Source organism: Micropterus dolomieu, linkage group LG18, assembly GCF_021292245.1.
Source record: "Micropterus dolomieu isolate WLL.071019.BEF.003 ecotype Adirondacks linkage group LG18, ASM2129224v1, whole genome shotgun sequence".
In the NCBI taxonomy this organism is placed as follows: domain Eukaryota; kingdom Metazoa; phylum Chordata; class Actinopteri; order Centrarchiformes; family Centrarchidae; genus Micropterus; species Micropterus dolomieu.
This window is the reverse complement of record NC_060167.1, coordinates 14,365,929-14,384,296: the sequence shown is the minus strand read 5'-3', so window position 1 is coordinate 14,384,296 and position 18,368 is coordinate 14,365,929. Positions and strand designations below refer to the sequence as shown.

The 18,368-nt window shown below is 41.4% G+C and overlaps 1 protein-coding gene across 2 annotated transcripts in view; it reads right to left on the bottom strand.

The window, feature by feature from the left end:
- The window catches only part of snta1 (syntrophin, alpha 1), a 53,392-nt gene that overhangs the window by 33,334 nt on the left and 1,690 nt on the right, over positions 1 to 18,368 (bottom strand). For both annotated transcript variants that reach the window (XM_046075595.1, XM_046075594.1), the window contains one exon: positions 9,168 to 9,353. In XM_046075595.1, coding sequence (XP_045931551.1) covers positions 9,168 to 9,353 — 186 coding nt within the window. The remainder of the gene's footprint in view (positions 1 to 9,167; positions 9,354 to 18,368) is intronic.

The window sequence follows — 18,368 nt, the reverse complement described above, 5'->3', positions numbered from 1 at the left end:
CACTTGCCACGGAAGCCCTCTGAGCACCAGCTCCATCATGCGTTGAAACGTCGCAGGTGAGTTAGTGAGGCCCATGGGCATCAAACGCCACTGGTACAGGCCCCTGCCTGTCGTGAATGCCGTTTTCTCCCGGTCTTCTTCCGCAACCTCAACCTGCCAGTAGCCATTTGAGAAATCTAGGGTGCTAAACCACAGGGAGCCTGCCAACGCATCCGAGGTGTCATCCACTCTGGGGAGGGGGTGAGAGTCTTTAACAGTGATGCAGTTCAAGCGGCGGTAGTCAATGCAAAATCTCCACTCACCATTTTTCTTTCTTACTAGGACGACAGGTGAGGCCCAGGGACTACAGCTCTCCTCAATTACCCCATTGGCTAACAAGGCTGCCACCTGCCGGTCCATCTCTTCCCTCTTCTCTGGCGAGGTCCGGTATGCACGCTGACGCAGGGGAGGATGATCACCAGTTTTAATGTGATGTCTGACGAGTGTGCATTTGCCAGGCACCCCATTTGAAGTGCTAAATATCCCCTTGTGTTCCGCCAGCAACGACACTAGTAGCGCCTTCTGTTGCAGACTGGCCGAAGACTCTTCCAGCGACACCAAGGGCACCATAGTCGGTGGAACAGCAGGGGCAGTCTCCACCGGGACCAGTGGGGAAAAAAGTTCCCCCAAATGCATGCCTTCTCGCAGTATAACGTCCTTATCAGTAGGATTCAACATGTGGGCAGTGGTCACCCTGTCCTTCACCACTGTCACTGTGTGAGCAACCACACACTCACTTTTAGTCTGGAGGTTGGGCGCCAAGTAGCCCACAAAGTCAGGCAGCTGATCCACAGGCCCGGGCGGGGATACAGTCACGGGCACCAGCTTCTCGCTGAGGGGGGGCAATGTCACGGCAGTTGCAATAGAAACGTTACAACACTCAGGGATCAAATCTTTAGGCACTTAGAAGGGGAATAACAGTGTCCTTCAGTAGCAGTCTGCCTCGAGCAAAATCCAAAAGGGCGTGGTTTGAGGCGAGAAAGTCCAGGCCTAATAGTCCCGCTTGTGTGGACTCTAAGCACATAGAACACCTGCTGCCAAGATTCACCTCCTAGGTGCCCAATGTGTCGAGCATCTGCTCGGGTATTGTAGGGCACCCGGCCATCCCACCTTTCCTCGGGACCCCACACAGCTCTCCGTTCACGCCAGCCGCGGTCAGGTGAACGCCCTCTCCGATCATCTCTGGGGCAACGTAACTGGCAGCCCTGCTCCCCACAAGCACACTGACACTGACCTTCTCGTCCCGGTGAGGAGGTTCTCAGTCTGCCTCTCCCGTCACTGGATCTCAGTCGGTTATTTTCTTCTGCCAGATGTCTCATTTCCATCCTCATCTCCCTCATTTCTTCATGAAGTCTGTCCATAGCTCTGTACAAACCACCTCCATCTGATATGGAATGCACCATAGCAGCTGCACCACCCCCAGCTGTACACGCGTGTTGACATAGTCCATCTTAAACGTCTCTCTGGCCACTTCACAATGGCCAGCAATGACCAGAGCCTCTTCCAGATCAGTAGCCCCCTGTTCGTTACATTTGGCCCTCAAAGTCGGTTCAAGTCCAGCCAGAAACCTGTGAAATTTCTCCTCCTTCTGAGCTATGTCACCATAGCCAGGGAATGCTTCTTGAACTAGCTTGCTTATTTCCGCTGCATATAATTCCAAACTCTCACCTGAAGCATGTGGACGTAGACCTCATATTGCCTGGCCCAGCAGGGAAAGCTTTGTTTTTCCTCTCCCGCGAAGGGCGGCGGCAGTTCAGTCCTCACGTTGCCTGCAAATGGCCTTTCCCTACGCCGCTCTCTGCAGTCCAGGGGGTCCTCGTCGCACTTCCACATCTTGCCGTGTGTTATTGTCTTCATGCATGTAATTCCTGCCTACCCTCGCTACCTACTACAACCGCATGGCGAAACCGCGGCATGAACTCCCCGACTCGTGCTAGCCGAACACTGTACAAAGTGAAGCTACGTGCGTGTTAGCAGTGGCTAACATGAGCTAACTAGCTGAAACTTTCACAAACTACCTCGACAGTCTCACAAAATACACTTTTTCATCGGCGGACGTCACAGCAAAGCGACCACCGCTGCCATCAATGTAACCGAGCGGTTATTAGTTCGCCTATACGTTTTGTGTGGTTACCAAAATAACAACACGGAGGCTCCGTTGTTTGAACCAAGACGGGACATCTTTATTATTTTCTCTTCGTCTCTTGCACACTGTTGAACCGGAACAGCACGAAAACTTCCATTTCTCCCCCACTTCAAAATAAAAGCCTCTACTCAACAAGGTAGCTTACATTATTATTTCCTCTTCTTCTTCTTTGTAGGTATTCAATGTAGTGACGGGCATCTACACTACCAGAAGAACGCCGTGATGACGAAACCCGCTCTGTAGCGCTGCTTGTTCGTTGAGGGCTACGGTAGAAACATGAAGACAAAATACAGCAACCTCCATAGAAGGGGGTGCCCGCGGTTATGTAGATATAAATGTCTCATTCTAAGGTAATAAAAACATAATGGTTCATTATGTAAGGTCTTTATACACCACTGAAAACATAGTTATGGATCTTATATTGCATTTCTGTCAATAGAGCCTCAGAAATATTACACACTGGACCTTTAATTACAAAATAAAGGTAACTATAATCCATTACAGTTACTAGGAAATATGTGTACTTAAATTAGTGCAGTTGAAAATATTCATGATAACAATGGGGGTTACATCTGAATATTTTCTGTAGAAAGCTAGGCTATATGTTAAATAATATTCACTTTGTTTTTCAATTTGCAGGTCTTCCTTTGCCATTTCCAGCCACAGCCGTTTAGAAAGTTTGATGCTATTCAGATGCTTTTGATTGGTTCTCATGTTTGAATGTGCAGTGCCACCAGTCTACCAGTTAAAATGCCTCTCAAGCTGTCTTTTAAAAATGGTAACTTGTAATCGGTAACCTATTACATTTCCAAAGTAACCTTCCCAAAACTGCCAATCATCACAAAACTGACAGGACATGTCCACGTAAGTGTCTGAAACTGAAAAGTTTCATTCATATTGACCACTAGGGGATGCTATAAATGCAATAAATGGGTGTGGCATAACACAAATTAGCCTATAAATCAGGAACTATCCAATCATTACAAAACTATAATTAACAAAATTATAAACGCAACACTTTTGTTTTTGCCCCTATTCATCATGAGCTGAACTCAAAGATCTAAGACCTTCTCTATGTACACAAAAGGCCTATTGTATATATTGTTTTATTTTATTTTATTTTATTTATAATTTATTATAGGCCTACACTTAATTAAGCTGTGTGTGTAGCATGAAAGAACTACAAATTTCATTTCGTTATGCAGCCTTGTGCTGTATAATGACTTATTAACAACCTTGTAGGTAGGTACATTGATTTTGTCACAATATAACAGGTTATATAATGACATTGAGTATTGTAACTCCCTTCTGCTACATAGACGACAATATACATTAATACAGAAGCAATTATAAAAATGGTAAACAGAAATAAACTATAATCAGTGGAGCAGTGCTGAGGATCAATTTGAGCTTAAAAGTCTGATAGCTTGGGGGAAAAAGCTGCTCTGCAGTCTGGTGGCAGCAGAAACGTCCATCTCTCTTCCCAGAAGGCAGCAGGGTGAACAGGCTGTGGCTGGGTGGGTGCTGTCCCTTAGTATCCTTTGGGCTCTGCGTCGGTACCTCACCTCACCGATATCACTGATGCTCGGGAGATGGGTACCAATGATCTTCTGAGCAGCTTTAATCACCCGCTGCAGAGCCCTCCAGGCTTGGGCGGTGCACATCCCATAATGTTATATATCCATGATGTTTTATAACAATGTAAAAAAAAAAGAATAAAAAAAAGGGCTGAACCCACAAATCGCCGCTTGCGGCCATATTCATTATTATTATTATTATTATTGTAAACCACTGTGTGAGGCCTATTCTTATTTTTTGCTCTTATTTTATCTTTATTTATTTATGTTTTAGATTGATTGAAAAGCACTTTGTTACCTGTATTATTATTTATCCTTCCTCTCTGCTAGACCTTGTGCACGTGTGTTATTTTTTCATGTGTGTAATTATGTGTATATGTAGTATGGGGTTATATTTGTGTGTGCTTTTCTGTCAGACCTTGGTTTCCCAGGGAACAGTTTTACTAGTGAACTATCCCTACCCACCACCTTTTCTTTCTTTCACACACACACACACACACACACACACACACACTTTCCTTGTTTCCGTGAGTTCTCCATACAGTAGTGGAACACGCCTCGTCTTGGCTGGCAAGCTGGTGGCAATGATGTATGCGTTTTCAGTGAGAGTCAAATCAAAATAGGGTATAATCCCAGTGGGACAGTTCAAAGACAAGTGCTTCATATTGTAGCTCATCCAGTCCCTGTAGAGCTGCTTCATATATATCTGCAGTCTCTTTTCATTTCTTTTTCATTTCCCATTTGTTGCACTTTTGCTCCACAACCACTACTACGCCATGTCTAATTGTTTCATGTTGTCACGCAGATTATTTTTACAGAATTGATAAATCTCCCAATTCATTTTGACAGCAACGCCCTATGGAATGGTGTGATAATAAGGTGAGTAGGACTGGGAAAATGTCGACGTGCCCTATGCACCTCTCGTTTCTTTTCTCTGCCCCACACACCCACACACACACCCACACCCACACACACAGTCAGGCTGTAAATGTCATTGGAAGGAAATGAAGGCAGCTGAGGTTTTATGGTTTCATCTGGTCTGTTATATTTATCTGACCCTCTCAGGTGTTTACTGTCCCTCTCTCGCACATACACATTGATTATTCAATCACCATTTTGATGTAAGGTGCGACAGGAACACAGAGGAAGAGGAACAGAGGGCATCCTATTAGGAACATATAGTAAGTCTCTTTTTTTTCAGACAGACATATGGGCTCGGCCCAAATTCTTATTTATGGTAAGATGTTTGGGAAATGCAAAATCAGGAAGATTTTACACATAGTCACACACCTGGAGCTACCCAGTGCTACCTCTCTCTTCTGTTGGCTGCTAAGCAACTGTGTGGGACAATAAAATCACATTATTTATTAAAAATCTATTAAGTGAACAATGGGGTGCCACATGTGCATAGCTGGAAACCCTTAACCCCTATCAAAATAATAATCTAATGTTTTCATCTTTTGTATGAAAGCAATTTTAAAGACAACCTTTTAGCCAGTACAATCTCACTGAAAGAATTACATACCGGTAGTATCCTTGAAAACATGCTTCAAACTGCCAAAAGGTATGAAGCAGAGCTGTGCTGCTGCAACAATCAAAATGGCTTTAATCTAAGTGAGCAGAAATCAGTTTAATACAGGCTACTAAAAATATTTCTTTACCTGATTTGAAATCCTTCTACAAGCGCAGAACGACAGTGAAACCTCTAATTTAACTCCCTTAAATGTTGTCAAAGTACTTATCTGACAAATTCCAGTATTACTGTTCACACATTCCAGATATTTTAATGTGATGGAGGCAGTTTTTCCTTGATCTCAGTCAAGGCCGCCTGTGTTATGAATAACACGGAGCGATGAAAAACTGCCTCAAGCACAGCAGTTTGTTGCTATGCACATATAAGAAAGACTGTTACACTGACCTTTAACACTGTAGTGTTGCCAAGAAGGAGTTTGTTTCTGACTGTTTCTGAGTATCTTGATAAAATGCCAAAACCAAAATAAGCATTGTACTTGAACTTCATGTCATTTGTATTCACAAGTATTTTTATGATGCACAAATAGTGTTTAAATAAATTGGAATCTTAAAAAATGCAGCAGAAAAGCTCATAGCCCTGTAGTGCTGACCAAAAAACATATTTATTTTATTCTCCCTGTTCCATTAAAAACACTCCAAAGCTTCTCACTACAGATGTGCATCCTGCAATCTCTGGGTCAGACAGGCATACACGCACAAACAGGAGTTGAAGGACATCAGAAAAATACATACGCACACACACACACACACACACAAACACTCTCCCCTCAGTGAGCCTCCAAGCCTCGTTCATCTCTTCACTCCTTTATCAGGTCCTCAGGGGGAAGGGAAACCCATGAAATGATTCCTGACATGACGGATCACAGAGCAGCGCTGGTTGAGCCGTCTGATATCAACACTTTTCTGCCTGACTGTGGACAAGTAAGGCAGGAGGATTTGCAATGATTTCCCCTGGCTGTGGCTCCAGCTGTATCTGCTCCACTGACTGAAGTTACTGATGCTAGCCCACTGTGCAAGTTAACCCACAGAAATGTCACATGGAAAACTGGTAACTCTGGTTTTAGAGTTTCATACGTAATTCTTATTTCAGTTTATAGAACCCATTTCTTTGTTTAGAAAATACATAAATACTAGACTTTGATTCTCACAGTTCCTGAAGAGACTTTTTGGAGTCACTAGGTTTTCATCTGGAAGTATACGATGAGATCGCCTAAGGTCTGAAGCATCTGCTCAACTCACATCACTGAACATAAAATCTTAGCCTCTGTGTAGGCTCTGTGGGTGAGCGCTCTCTCAAAACACAAACTTTGACACACAGGGAACAGATCAATACACGGAATAATAAAAGCAAAAAATATCAAGTTTTATGGTCCCTGATAAAAACCATATTGTTTTTAAATAGAAATATCAAGTATAAAGCATCACTCAAACTTTGCCTTTAGACACTAAGTGCATTTGTAGTGAGTTAATTTATAATTCAACCCAATGACCTAAAGTCAGGTTGGTGGAGGATGCAGAATTCCTGTGATGCAATCAGTTGGCAAGAGGAAAGATTGTTTTAAATCCCTCTCCCCGTCCACAAAGCTAAAGATCTGATTAACCATTTTAAGATAAGATAAGATAAGATCAACTTTATTGTCCCCTAAGGGAATTTTGTCTTGGGCATTACCTGCTGGAGGACTGATGTTTTTAGGCAAATGTGTACAGTCAAACGCATCCAACAAAATGACAACATGTCCTCATATAGAAACGACAGAATAGGTCGATAGTCGATGTCTCCAAAACAGCCTATATGAGTGTTTTAATGACTCCAAAAACTAAATATATAAGTGTTCTTTTTAGTTCCCCCATTGCAACACAGGGAGGCCTATGTGGTAGCAGGTTTAACTAGTCGACATGTATACAATCATGGTTTAGGCACACACCCTTGTGATGGTAAAGGCTCGTGCAGACTACATGACTTTCAACGTTGGCCGCTGCCGATCGATCGCTGATTTACCCCCGATCACAGCCTGAAGGTCGCCAAGCTCACCAACCGGCTAATCGGGCTTAAAATCGCATAGCGTGAATTAGGCTTAAGGGTTAGGAGCTTTGGAGGCTATAAATGCATTTAATAGTAACATAGTTAGCGCTAACGGTAGCCAACGCTGGCTAGACCGCTACATAAAAAGGTTATTGCTAGCTAGCTAAGGCAAATGAAACTCTACAAAATGCAACATAAAGTGCTAAAAAATAAACACTACTTGACACTAAAACCCCCCAAAATTAATGCTAACACTAGCTAGCTAACAAAAAATAATGTTGGCCTTTTTTGTTTTTTTTAACCACGGGAACCAAACTCCGGTCCCCCACCACCTCCTAAATAGGAGTTTTGTGCTTATTTATCATGTATACCTGGTGTTTTCCCTCAAATTTCACATGCACTTCGTCACACAGCCGCAAGAGGTTACTCATTAAGTAAAACTTGGTGGTTTTAATCCATTCAACTATTGACGTATGTTGTCTTTTTCTGGGTGAGGACAGAGCGTTTCAGTACATCAGCTCAGGTAGCTCATGTAAATGAGCAAGAGGAAGGAAAACACCTGCTAACTGCACTGCAAACCTTCTTATGCTCAGCAGGTCTTACCCTAACCGCATATTTGATTGCCAAGCCTACCACATAGGATAGCAAGCAACTGCAACAACCGCTATGTTCATAACTTCTTCTTGCTTTATATTTCTGTTCTGTACTTCTGTGTGTATGTAGCCTCTGCTGGTTCTTTTAGTTTTTCCCTCCAGTTATTGAGCTGAACCTTATCATTTATTAAAGGAGTGTATGTTGTAGTACATGGGATTAATTAGTTTGTTTTTTAACACAGTCTCGAATTTGGTATAGAGAATTTTGTAATTTCACTGGTATTGGTATAGACTACAAAATTTCTGGTATTGTGGCATCTCTAGAAGGTTGGATGCCTGTAACACATTTTTCATGTTGCTTTTTGTGGAACTGTAGCTATACGACAGCGCAGTTGTTAATGTTTTTCGGAAGCCCATTCTGCTCCGCACTGGTGTGTGTGTCTGTGTGCGTGCACGATAGGGCGGCACAATATTGGAAAAAACTGATATTGCAATGTTATTCTTGTTTGAGTTAATTTGACTGGCTTGACATCGCACATCCTGCGATTGCACATGGGCACATAACGATGAGGATGCTGAAACGATATATTATGAAGCCTACTTACCCTATAAGTTCTCCACAGTTCTCAGTTCTGTAGGACTGCTCATTAGCACGCTGAGATTCTCAAAGGTGTGAGCCACAACAATATTATTGAATTTGGTCTTTGGCTTCCTCTTGCTGTTTCAGTTCAACTCATTATTTGGATGTTTCCAAGGAAGTATGATCAAAGCTCTGATTTAACAGATCGTCTCTCTCAGCTCGTCATATATGGCCCTTAAGCAAAAATCAACCAAAGTGCAGATGAAATTTATCAAAACCTATCAAAGTATCAAAAGTTCCCATGATTTCCATCTACGTCTCTATTTGGAGCTGTGGAGTGAAGACAGAGTAGGTAGAAGTACTCTTTCTCATGAAAGACTGGAATTTTTTTCTCTTCTACTCTGAGGATTATGTTGTTAAAGAAATATGAAGTACTTCTTTATCATGCAACCGAGATAGTTAGTGCAATTGTGTTGTTTGTGCAGTTGTGATAGTTTGCAAGTGTGTCTTGCAGTTAACTAACCCTAACTCCTAGTTTCCTGTCACTCTGCAGAACGTCTTAACAGCAAAGCAGGGACAAAATAGAAAGGACAATGAAAGAAAGACTTCACTGGACATAGAAAAAAAAGAGTCAATGTTGGGTTTGATTTTTTTCTCTGAATAGAAAATATCTTACCTTCAAGGATGACTTCTTTGCCAGTTTTCTTCAGCGCTTGCACCGCCTCATCGTGTGTGGCTTCTCGTAAGTCATAACCATTGACAGACAATATGGCGTCACCAACATAAAGAGCCTCTGTCTGGTCAGCTGCCAGGCCCTTAAAAATCTTGGAGATGAGGATTGGCATCTTATTCTCCTTTCCACCTGCATGACAAGAAGGGAAAAATGTTGCTGTTTCATCTTTTCCCCCCCAGTACACTAACAACTACTGTGTGTTGTTAAAGAGGTGGTATTATGCTAATTTTCAGGTTCAAAATCTTAATTAGGTGTTGTACCAGAACAGGTTTACATGGTTTAATTTTCAAAAAACACCATATTTTTCATACTGCACATTGCAGCAGCTCCTCTTTTCACCCTGTGTGTTGTACGCTCCACTCTTGAGCTACAGAGGGATGCATCTTACTTGTACAAAATCTTTGTTGGGAGTTGCACATGCGCATTTCCCAGGTAAGAACTACTAGCCAATCAGAAGCAGAGAAGGGCGGGTCGTAAGAAACAAGGTATTGTGATCCAAATCAAAGCCACTTCAGACTGAGACCGTAACCTAACAGATGGTATAAGTTATTACCAGTCCACAACCACACAACATCATTGTTCCACATCTAACCATTAGGACTAAACGTTGAACTGCCGGTGTTCTGACGATCTATGCTGCCTTGCCGAAAAATGCTACCATAGCGCAAATAGACTCGACTCTACTCGGCTCTGCTCCATTTTCCATTGCAGATAGTAGCCAGAGATAGTACGTAGCTTGTCGTCATAGCGACGCCACACACAACTGCCGCAACGTAATGTTTCATTGTGACACACCAGCGATCCACACAGCTTTCTCTTTTTTTAAGTTAAAACGTTTCAACATTCCTCAGAATGTAAAGACAGATAAGCGGTACGAAAACCTTCCAGCTGTGTTTTCCTCTGCCGTTGTTGCTGCAGCGGTCTGTGTGACGGTGGGAGCAGAGGGCTCTGTGAGCGGGCGGCTGGCCGGCCTCACACGCTCCTCCCGCGGGTTGGCACAGGGATCCCCCGCAGCCACTTGTGGAGCTCCTCAACTCCGAAAATATTCAAGCACATTTTTGTTCCGCCATCACTTCTCGTAAAATTGTCAATATTCGAAATCTACACAGCTGATTTCTCACCTCAAAACTTCTCAGAAGTGGATTTAGTGATGAAATTACATACGAAAACTGTAAAATATAAAACTTTCTGTTGCTGGCCTCGTAATGACGATGCAGTGAATAGAGAATATTCTCTCTTACCAATCAGCAGTCTGTCCTGTTTTCATGTTACATTTTAGTATCCCTCAGCTCGTTTGGAACCTCGACGGAGGTGAGGTGATACGAAAAAAGTACCTGGAAGCAGGTACAACATCTCTACAATGGAAACCCAAACAAAGGCGAGTCGAGCCAAAGGGCCTCCGCTCAGACTAGCTTGGTTTGAGGGCGTGCCTGACCCCCACAAGCCGCTTGGCAAGCTTTATGACGCGTTTTCATTGTGACGTCACAAGTAAAGGAAGTGAAGGGCTGGACTACAAACAAGCTGTTTTCAAGCGGTTCAGAGCAGAGCTTTCTGTGGGAGATGGGAACTCCGTTTGGGCTTTTTCACTTTGCAAACCTGTTACATGCACAAAAAAGATATATAACTCAATAAAGAAGAGGGAAAAAGCCTAAAAGCATAATACCACCTCTTTAAAGGCTGTGGATTATGGCACTGGGTGCAAATGTCAACTTCACACTAGACTGTAGGGGTTTGCATGTAACGGTGCAGGAGATGCCAGTGAAATATAATATAAAGACTTAGAGTGCAACCAACTTAGCTATACAATATAAGAAAACTCTGAGACAGAGAAGTATCTGTAACTCGATGTACAAAAGCATGCATGCCACACATATTTTGATTCCAACCACTGTAATCCTCATATTTGAGACTTCCACTCTTCATGAGAAATATCGTAATTAATGTCAGCTGGCAGTTGAACTCTGCCTACACTCTGGACTAATTTCTCTGGCTGGAGAGAAATTATCTAAAAAGAGGATTACATTTAATTAATTTCAAATACATCTTCCACAGGTTGCTTCCTCTGGGTGATTCCTTGGGATTTAACTCATTCATGTTTCTTTCAAGGCCACAGCCTTGTGCTCTTAAAAAATCAGGGCTGAGCTGACTTTTACCATGCTGCAATCACTATGCTGTTCAAGTTTGAGAAAGAGGGATTTACCTGCTACTTGACCTCTCTGTGGCATCAGATAGTTTAGTTTATAGTATTTTTTACTGCATGAGTATTAGAGGTGGGGTGATGCCCTGTACTTACTGAGTCTCTGAATCATGACGCACTGATAGGAAGTGAAGATGAGGTGAAGGGGAACCTTCAGCGAAGTCGGTGGTGTTATCATTAAATATGTCATCACATTACCTACCAAAATCATGAACCTGACTGTTTTGAATCTTTAAATATAATAAGAGTATTGGAATTTGGCACAGGGAGATAAAGACAATTTGCAGAATTTCCCATGATAATAAAGTTCTGTTCAGTGCAAAGGAAAAGTACATGTCTTGCACTGGACAGTAATCCATACACTTTGAATACTTTACCCAATCTTTAAAGCATCAATATTCTATCTCTGTTCAAGTAATACAGCACACAGTATGCATGCAGCTGTAGGTGGAAGTGGATCTGTGACTGTCAAACAAGAAGTAAGACATGGTGTTTGCCACAACACCGCTAGCCAATACTATGACCTATATTGCCCTTATTATTCTTAAGTAGAGCCCGACCAATTTATCATTTTGCAGCTATTATCGGCCGATATAAGCTACTTTCAGATATATCTGCATTAGGGCTGGGCGGTATATTGGTATAATGAGGTATACCGATATAATTTCAAAAGAGATATAAAATTAGTCAATACGGCGTTTATTCCGATATAGTGAGTTATTTAATGTTTCCGTAAAGTCCTGCCAGCGTTTGCTCCTCTTTCTCTCCCTCACCGCACAGCTTCGCCCCTCCCTCTGTGTCTGCAGGCAGCCATCTACTCACAAAATCTACTCAAAGTCTACTCAACAACATGGAGGGAGACACAGCCGGTAGACACTGCTGAAGACCTGGCTTTTAAAAAGAAAAACAATGGTTCAGTCAGTGTTTCCCACACATAGACTTTACTTCGGCGGGCAGCCCATGTATATTAACGGCCGTCCAGGTATATTTGGCGACACATTGTAGCATTTTTCAGAGAAACACAGAGTTATTACGTTACAAGTTTTGACACAGTGGATATTTTACAAGAGCAGACCAGTTAAAGTGACAGTGAACATACCAGTGAGGTGTCATTTGTTAGCTACCACGTTGGTTTTGTTTTGAAGCCCACTTAGCAGAAAATACCGATAAGCCTAACAGTACCGGGATATGACTTTTTGGTCCATATTGCCCAGCCCTGATCTGCACTGGCGTTGATAACAGCCGATATATGACTATTGAACAGAGAGTTGGATCCTTCCCTCAGGTCATGAACACAGAACAAAACATCAGCTGACCAGAGTCTACCGGAGCTACGAAGAGTAGCTCCTAGTAGCTCTCACACTCAAGTGTTCCCGGTGAGTTGGTCTTTTGACGCACCAACTACATGACTTATAATATAATAATAATAATAATAACAAAAAAAATTTCCCTCATCACTTCTCGCCTTTGGAAACCAGACTTGCTAATCCTCCCGTTTTTCATCCCCCTCTCCGGGGTCACAGCAGTGTGTTTAATGTTACGGTAGTTGGGTGTTGGAGGCTATGCTGCTGACAGACGTGATTGCAGATTTATTTCTGAAATAGTCTGGTAGTTGTATCGACCGGTCCTCTCATTTCTAATTTATTACTTCGAAATATTTTTTAACATCACGTACAGCAGCTAACGCTGACCGTTGCAAAATTAGCCATGTTTATCAGTGGAGAAGCACTAACATTAATGAGTGGTTAAATTATAGTGTTTAACATATTGTAAATATATCTGCAAGCTGCTTGTCTTTAGTTACATTTAGCGTGTCAGAAATGATTAAACCAGAGGGGACATCTGAATAATGGAGAGCTGAACAAGAATCTAACACTGCTTCCTGCCTACAAAAGTTATCTAACTTATCTCACCTTTCAAATGTGAAACGTCAGTGTGAAATCTCAAAGCTGCAGGTCCTCGTTGTAGACAGCCATGTAGTATTATAGATTTATTCAAGGGCAGAGTTTCCTCTGTGCCGTTGTATCATAGACAGCATTTTTAAGAGCCAGATGGTGGTTGGGAAATGGCTTCTCATAGCTTTGGATAGAATTAACAGAGTGCAGGTGATAAACTAGATGTAGAAATGAGTCATTGTGGAAGATTATATGTAAGGTAATAACTACTGCATGACAAAAAATATATATATAATTATTTGCCTATGTAGGAAAGCCCTGTTTATCATTGTTATGATAACAATGACATGAGAGATGATATATGGTATTATTATTATTTTTTAGTAGTAGTACTATATTGGTATTTTTATTGTTTCTGTTTCGCTGGCCCCCACAATATTTAATTTAATGTTCATTAGTGGTAGTACTCTATAATTTATAACAAATTATTTGTTTTAAAAATGTTTTCTGTTGTTTTATACATTGGACTCTTATTTAGGCAAGGCAAGGCAAGTTTATTTGTATAGCACATTACATAAAACATAAAAGCAACAGGGAAATTGAAAAAATACACATTAAAAAAATAATTAAAGTTACAGTGCAGTATACAATCACAGGCTGAGGGGTTGAGCAAATAATTGAGTTACAATTATTTTGAAAAGAGAATAAACAGAGAAGTACACTTAATCTACTCTCTCTAGCGAGTCTGTACTCGGGTCCATAGCAATCTTTGGGTCCACTGAAACTCCAAAAACCCTCGGACACTACAGAGAAACCAGGACATGTCTGTCCACAGGCCGCTTTGATCCGGTTATACTCTGGACCCACCTGCGCGTTTACAGGTGGACAGAGGTTCCTGCAAATCACTCAGGCGCGAGATTTAAGACCACTTCCTTCACTCTGTTCAATCTCACTCTCATTATCTTTTCACTCAATTACCTACTCATTTCTCACCGTGTAAATATTTAATTAAAAGCAATGGTAAAAAGAAAAGTCTTCATTCTTAATTTAAAAGAATTGACAGTTCTTTTATCTAAACTTTAATAGATTTAGCTGCACTTTTGTTCCAAGTACTATTTCTAACAATAAAAAAAGTTTATTTTTATACTGCATTATGTTATAGTATCTTGGTATGGTCTCCACATTATCTTTATGTTATCAGCATATCGGATTTTAAAATCCTCAAATATAGAAACTCGTATTGGACTTTAAAATCCCATATCGGTCAGGCTCTATTCTTAAGAATAACCAATGGTTTCTGTCTGCATATTCTTGAACTGCCATCGTCTGAAAAAACACCAACAATCCTCACTCAGGGGCTGGAGTTACTGGATTCCCTGTTTTTCCTACCTCACTCCTTGTAGGCCAAAGCTAATAGAACATCTCTTTACTATTGTTGAGTTTCAGGCTATTATCTCCTAAATACGTTACCTTGTAGAAAACATTTTTTAAAGCTGAACTCTTATCCAATTCTTTGTAATAAAGAAAGATTGTTTTGTTGGGTTTGTAAGGTGAGCTAAACTATTTGGCTCTGCATGCAGACTGTGTATTTACATTACCGTAGCAGAGTAGTTGCAACGTTACTACTAGCAAATAATACAACTGTGGTTCTGAATGTCAAGTAAAAAGTTCTGCTGTCCTGTGAGGCCAGTGTCCTGCTCACTGCCCCCATCCAAACTTTCCCAGCTGGTTCGAGGATTAAATTTGAATACCTTCCAGTCACAACTTGTTTCTCTAAACTTCAGGTTACCTTTGCCTTAATCTGCACCACCATATCAACTCTAGTGAATAACATTTCTCAAACCACAGACTTATTGTCTGTATCGCTTGCATGAAGTCTTTAAAACTTAACACTAGACTACTTACTCTATTGGGAAGGATAGCTCCAATTCATTTCAGGTATTTATATAATTTATAGTAAAAAAAAATCTAACATTTGTATCCTGATGGTTACTGCCAGTGACCTTTGAGCTTCATTAAAACTGATATGCTGCCAATATCTCATGTACCAAACCCATGTTTATAGAGGGTTAGGGTTGGATATTTGAATCCATAAGGAGACAAAATGACTTGATGTAAGTGATGGATAAGAACTGGAGCCCGACAGCAATATGGGGGAAGAAATTTGACTTGCTGGTCACGGCCAACTAGGCTAGATCTTGGAACAGTAGATCTGACTGAGGCATTACACAGTCCCAAAATTGTCAATAGGCTACCTATACTGTAAGGCATGCAGGTGCAAGAAGTGGAACTAATCGTCGTCACCTCTCCCAGCCCCTTCAAGTGGATCTGTCCATCCATGTAATGTTAGAGGTCAAGCAGGAAATAATAAAAATTAAACCAACAGAAAGAGCAGAGTTCTGAATATAAAATACACATTAAATAGAAAATGCTAAATGTTTTCAGGTAACATATAGGATTTAAAATGAACTGAGATGAGTAAGATGACGCAAAAATGCCCTTTGGAACTTTCTCTCACAGCAATTGAGGGCGAACTGCAGGCCTACAATGGACTGGATAATGTGGATGATCCAGCCCTAGATGAAAATTGCCAGGGACAAATTTTGTTTATAGTCCAACCCTGGTACACAGTAACCCCTTTCCACCTTTATCCGTTGGCATGCTTTTAGGTTTCCTTTTGATCTGAAATACCTCTAACTGAAAAAACATCCCTGACATATTGTAGGAAAAATATCATCAATATGTCTGCCACCCCAACACAAACCTCCCAAATCCTCCCATATTTCTTTCCCATTCCAACTTTCCTCGTCCAACTTTTCATGTCAAATACAAGTTCAGCACCCTCTAGCTGGCAGGCTGTCACTCAGTTGACAGGAGTGTGGCGGTGGTGGAGGTGGGGTGGAGCCATTACATGACATGTAAATGAATGGTGCTGGTTTATATAACGCTGACATGTACCTAATTAGGTAATTTTGTGCTAACAATGTGTTTGCTATGATAATGCTCCTTTCAAAGAATTCAGTATGATCAGCATTTAACTTCACACACACACATACTTCATCAGGTGAGTTGCATGCAGCACTAATCAACAATGGAGCAAACAACAGAAATTTCTTTTAACAAAAAATGTAGACAATAATGTGGTTACATATTCCTGATGAACATTCACAGCCAGAGAGAATATCTTTTTAATAATAGATTAAAAAGATATTACATAACACCGCACCTGAGCCATGTTAACGGAAGAAAATATTGTCTATTATGCAATCTGAGATGGTCTGTGACTAAAGTTTTGAGGCCTAAAAGCATGGTTTCATAATATTTTCCCTAAAAATCCTAGTGTTTAAACTCACACAAAGTCCTGCCTAAGTGTGACAGAGCACATTGGGACAATTTAAACAATGTCAAAGCTATTATACCCCAAATAATGTTTTCTGTGGTGTGGTTTACCAATTGATCGCAGTTGGTTTAACTTCTAAAAAGAAAACACCAACACCAACCTGCCACCTAAGTCGCTCAGAAAAGAAAGTGCTGGACCCAGGTCTGCACACTTCACTCTGACCAGCAGGCCTGTCTAGAGACTTGGAGCCTCACTTCCTAGCCTCTCCTCTTAAATTTAGACAGTGAGAGTAAAGGTTGACTGCCTCCATGCTTCCCTGCAAGCTGGGGTGGGCTCCCTAAAATTAACACTAGTGGAGTACTCCACTCCTAGCCACATAGCTTTCATCTTTGTGCAATGACAACTGCCTGCTGTGGGCTGCTCTTCTCAGCTGTTCAGAATGCGGTGTCAGCTAGCCCACAACATCTTTTGCCCTGTTCTTTCATTAGTTTCTTTTTGACACTTCACTATTTCTTTATTTTTCACTCTTTTTCCCCCCTTTCTTTTCATCTGACCTATTTGGTTTATACCATGTCCCGTTTCATCTATGGCTTGCTCTTTGTGCCTTTGCCTTTCTCTTTCTATCCCTCTGCTGCACCTTCCTCCCTTTCTTCCTCGCTGCCTTTGAACAACTAGCATCACAACAGTGACAAGCCAGCAGGGTCCCAGCTATGATTTTGTTTTAATAACATGCTGTCTGATTTTCAAAGCCACCCATTTCCACAGAGATGGACATTACATTTATGTCATTAGGGGCTCGCTTTGTTGTTGTTGGTGGTGGCAGCCGTGGGGGAACTAAAATTAGCATTTCACCAACAGCAACAATGACGAGCCATCTTTGCGACAACAGTGAGAGTCCACAGCTGTCAATCAAATCGACCCTGCATCAGACAATGGCCAAGTGATAACCTGCCAAAACATGCAGACTGCAGGTGGTGTCAGGAAGTGGAGGCTTTAACTCACATGCATGCAAGTTTAAACACAATGCACATACATATCAGAATGTGGGTCCATTATTCAATATTATTGTTGTTACAATACAATAATCACCAAGATACTCAAGATAAGTGGCATAGATCACAATGTCACCATCACAACCCCACAAAAAGTCTAGTTTAAACCAGGGAGATTGAACCCTAATGTGTGTGTTCACAGATTAAAGATAAAATAGGTAACTAAATTACAAATGTGATGCCAAGGGTACCACAGAGCAAGCACATAGTGTAAAAGGAGTGAAGAAATGACGTGGGTTTGAATCTCCCTTGCTCAAAGAGCCTACCAAATTTGAGCTAAACAAAACTGGAAAACAATGTTGGTCACCTCCTAGAAATAAAATCAAAATATTGCTGAGACTGCAGCAGTATCACAGCACTATCCATTTTATCTTTTGTATTTACATAGCTTCCCAATGCTCAATCCTCCCAAGTCTTCTTCCCACTGAGATCACTACTGAGATAATAGCCTGTTGCTGCAGGTTGAAGAAACAGGACTAGGAAAAGGCTTTTATCAGCCGCTGCACCGTACACAGCACAGGTATGTAAGCCTGGCTTGTAAGATATGGAGAGGTCACAACCATATTGCATTGAGAGGTAACTGTGCAGCAGCAATATGCATTGGAGCTGCTCATCTTTGCTCATTCAAAGAGAAACTTACTCAGCAAAAAATATATTTTA